This window comes from Solanum tuberosum, unplaced genomic scaffold, assembly GCF_000226075.1.
Source record: "Solanum tuberosum cultivar DM 1-3 516 R44 unplaced genomic scaffold, SolTub_3.0 scf00294, whole genome shotgun sequence".
Taxonomy (NCBI): domain Eukaryota; kingdom Viridiplantae; phylum Streptophyta; class Magnoliopsida; order Solanales; family Solanaceae; genus Solanum; species Solanum tuberosum.
Window position 1 is genome coordinate 650,445 of NW_006239231.1, and position 3,506 is coordinate 653,950.

Sequence of the window (3,506 nt, forward strand, 5' to 3'; positions counted from 1 at the left end):
CGTAAAACATCTTGGTGCTTTGCTTCTATCACGGTTTCAACTGAAAATGATAACGACGAGTTTGGTATGATTTTATTTAGTATAGTGGGTCGTGTTTGGGTTAAAAAAGAGAATCACACAATTTCAATTGAAATTGGATATTTGTGCAAATTTGGGGGTTTTCGTCATAGAGGTACATGTGATGAGTTCGCAAACATGGGTGTAAATGACCGTATGGTATAACAGAGGGTAAAATTAGCTATTAAATAAATGTTGAGGGGTAATTTTGTCCCTGCACTCTTCATTATTTGACAAATGCTTAATGCAACTATCGACATTTTACCCATGTTAAATTTCACTTATTTGACATACGTGGAACCAAATTATAAGCAGAAAAACATAGCTTAAACACCATCAAAGCATAGACATTGAAATTCCAAACACGTTGATAAGTTTTTGGGAAATTTCAAAAAATACCCTCAGCATAAAGCAAATACATTTATAAAGAGGTACCTGAATCTTAGCCTCTTATTAGTATACCAAATGAATTGCTTATTCGAAAAAGGGCCACTTCATGGTTCAGTTTCCAGGAGAATTACTTGATTTACGAAGAAAAAACTAACGCAATCATACTCATCATTTAAATACTTTATCAATTGAGACACTACAGTTTATATGTATTACTGATGAATGTTTTTCTACTCACAAAGATATGGAGAAGGTAGTCTAAAAACTTCTGCCCAAAAAAAGTGATAAAAGCCGACAACCAAAGGTTGGGCGAAGGTAGAAAGGAAAAAGTTAAGCCTTAATAGCGAGATGCGACAAAATTTAGAGTATGACTTTGTTGTCTCTGCATTGATATTTCGCTAGCAGGCGATTTCAAGAACCCTGGCTGAATTTCCGGCCAGTCATCTTCTCAGATTCATGCAGCATGTGATTTATAAGCCCCCTCGCGGCACTGTAATACCATAGGAAAACAATGGAATGCATCCAATCAAAAGGTGGTTCATGATGTGAACTGGCACCAAGTTATATAATCGTTTGAAAATTACCACCAGTTTGGAAGGACATCCATTTTATTGAAAACAATAAAAGCAAAAACAACAAGACGGAATGAACTTACTCATCCTTCAATTTCTGAATTTTATCTGGATCAGTCTCATGCATATGCTTTTTGAACTGTTGTCTCACCATACCAACAAGAAGCTGTGTGTTATATTGCTGCAAATTAAGGACAGACAACTATATAAGTAGCTACTTCTCAAAAGACAGTCAAATTTATCTGAAATATTGTAAACAAAATGACAGTTCCATGCAATAGAATAAAAAACAAGCCAAGCTCTTGCACCAGTGCTTTTGGTTCTACAATTTTCCACATAATTTTTTTATTATTTTGATCAAGCAATTTTTCACATGGTAGGTTCTATCATGCCCAACGTCCAGTTAAAACTCAAAGGTCTTATGTTAGGGGAAGCAGCTCTATTACATGTAAAAAAGATAAATATATGACAAGATGCATTCTTGTCTTTTGGGGGGGGGAGGGAGGAGGTATGGGATTGGGGGTGCGAAATTGTCGATGCACTTCTCGAAACTGTACATCTTAATTGAACTGTACATCTTAATTGCTGATGTAAGTAAAACTGAGCAATATATAAAAAGGACTTAAAGACCATGGGGTTCACTCGAGGGTGTGAGGAAGGGAAATGTGTCATAAAGTTAATTGATAACTTAAGATGGAAGTGAAGAAATTTATACCTAACAGAATCTCTACCTGAGATCACATAAACAGATTGCGCTTAGTATCAACCACCTTAATCATGCATTTGAATTTTAATGACCACATGAAAGGATAATCAAGCCTAAGTGAATCGTGGGCAAAAGAAGACTGAAAAACTTTACCGACAACAACCAACACAACTGATAGAATTTTAGAGCAGCATAAAGAAGAAAAGCGTACCTTACTGCCAACGTATTTTACTCGTCGTAGACACTCTCGATAAAGCTAAGAGACAATAGCAAAAAGAAAGAAATGCATACTTAAATCACTTTGAAAGCAATTCTAGAGGCTGCATATATTCAAATAGCTAACCATTAAATGATACTTACTCGGATGGCGTTGTTGGCAAGTTCAGGGGGTAATGCTGTTTGGAGAGATGGCATTATGCAACTCAATTCAAACGGTTCCTATAGAAAAAAAGAGATGTAAGCCCTGTTTGAATGAGGGGATTTGTTTTTCAAGATTGATTCCAATCAAATGAATTCAAATCTGCATGACTGAAATACTTGAAATTGGAAACTAAAATGTATTAACCACCAATTTGCACACCTTACATTTTATTGTTGTGGAAAGGAAAAATATATACTTGGAAGACTTACATGACTATGACATAAAATTACATGTTGTGGACGTACTAACTTCTCAACTATTTGTCCAAAATTAGTTCTAACTTGATCGACCAAGCAATTGCCCCAATTGTTGTTTTATTATTTTTGAGGGAGGGATCATGGATCAAATTGGAAGTCAAATTTGTTACTATTACAGAAGGATGAGTTTCAGGTTAAAAAACTTGATTATCAGTCATTTCATCAACGGAAAAGGGTCAAATATACCCCTGTACTATTGAAAATAGTTTATATATACCCTTCGTTATACTTTCGGAGCATATATACCCCTCCCATCATACTTTGGTACATATATACCCCTAATTTTAACAGAATGACACATGTCAGCTTAAAAATCAACTAACCCATCCCCAATTTTAATTACCCAATTCCTTTGAAACCCACCCATTCCAAACCCATTTTTCGGGTGACCCACTTTCAACCAAATTCAATTTCATAAGTCATCTTCTTTATCTAAAACCTCCATTAAAATCAGCCACAAAAGCTCACTGTGAAACTAAAGGATGGAGTGAAACCTCCATTAAAATCAACCTAGAGGAGGAAGTGAGAAGCATTGCTTCCATTTTATTTTTAACTAGGATAAAGTAATTTTATTAATAGTAGCAGTACCAAGGGAGGACTGCATAAGTAAAAAAAATAGAATTTCAACACATTAGACGCTAAATCTCCACACCATCTCCTTCAACTGTAATTTCCCAAGATAAGCTTCAATATCAACTTTCCTTCAAAGGTATTTGCATCATTTGTGTTACGAAAAGTTTTCCATTTAATATTGTGGGAGCTCTTGCTGGTGTTGAGGCCTGATTTTAATGGAAATTTTAGATAAAGAAGATGACTTAAAGAAAATGGGTTTCTTTGAAGGTGGGTCAGGAAATGGGTGGATTTCAAAGGAATTGGGTAATTAAAATTGAGAATGAGTTATTTGATTTTTAAGCTGACATGTGTCATTCTGTTAAAATTAGGGGTATATATGTACCAAAGTATAACGGGAGGGGTATATATGATCCGAAAGTATAACGAAGGGTAATATAAACTATTTCCAATAGTACAGGGGTATATTTGACCCTTTTCCGTTTCATCAAACATCGTGGGTGGATTATCAGGTAGATTTTGAAATTCACAAG

General features: G+C 35.1%; 1 protein-coding gene across 1 annotated transcript in view; it reads right to left on the bottom strand.

The window, feature by feature from the left end:
• Nucleotides 1-582: 582 nt before the first annotated feature.
• LOC102592963 (uncharacterized) overlaps nucleotides 583-3,506 on the bottom strand; it is a 12,624-nt gene continuing 9,700 nt past the window's right edge. Inside the window, exons 3-6 of the mRNA XM_006359770.2 lie at nucleotides 2,086-2,163; nucleotides 1,937-1,981; nucleotides 1,103-1,200; nucleotides 583-937 (exon numbers count right to left, since the gene is read on the bottom strand). Of these exons, the coding sequence (XP_006359832.1) occupies nucleotides 859-937; nucleotides 1,103-1,200; nucleotides 1,937-1,981; nucleotides 2,086-2,139 (276 nt within the window). The 5' untranslated portion in view covers nucleotides 2,140-2,163 and the 3' untranslated portion in view covers nucleotides 583-858. The remainder of the gene's footprint in view (nucleotides 938-1,102; nucleotides 1,201-1,936; nucleotides 1,982-2,085; nucleotides 2,164-3,506) is intronic.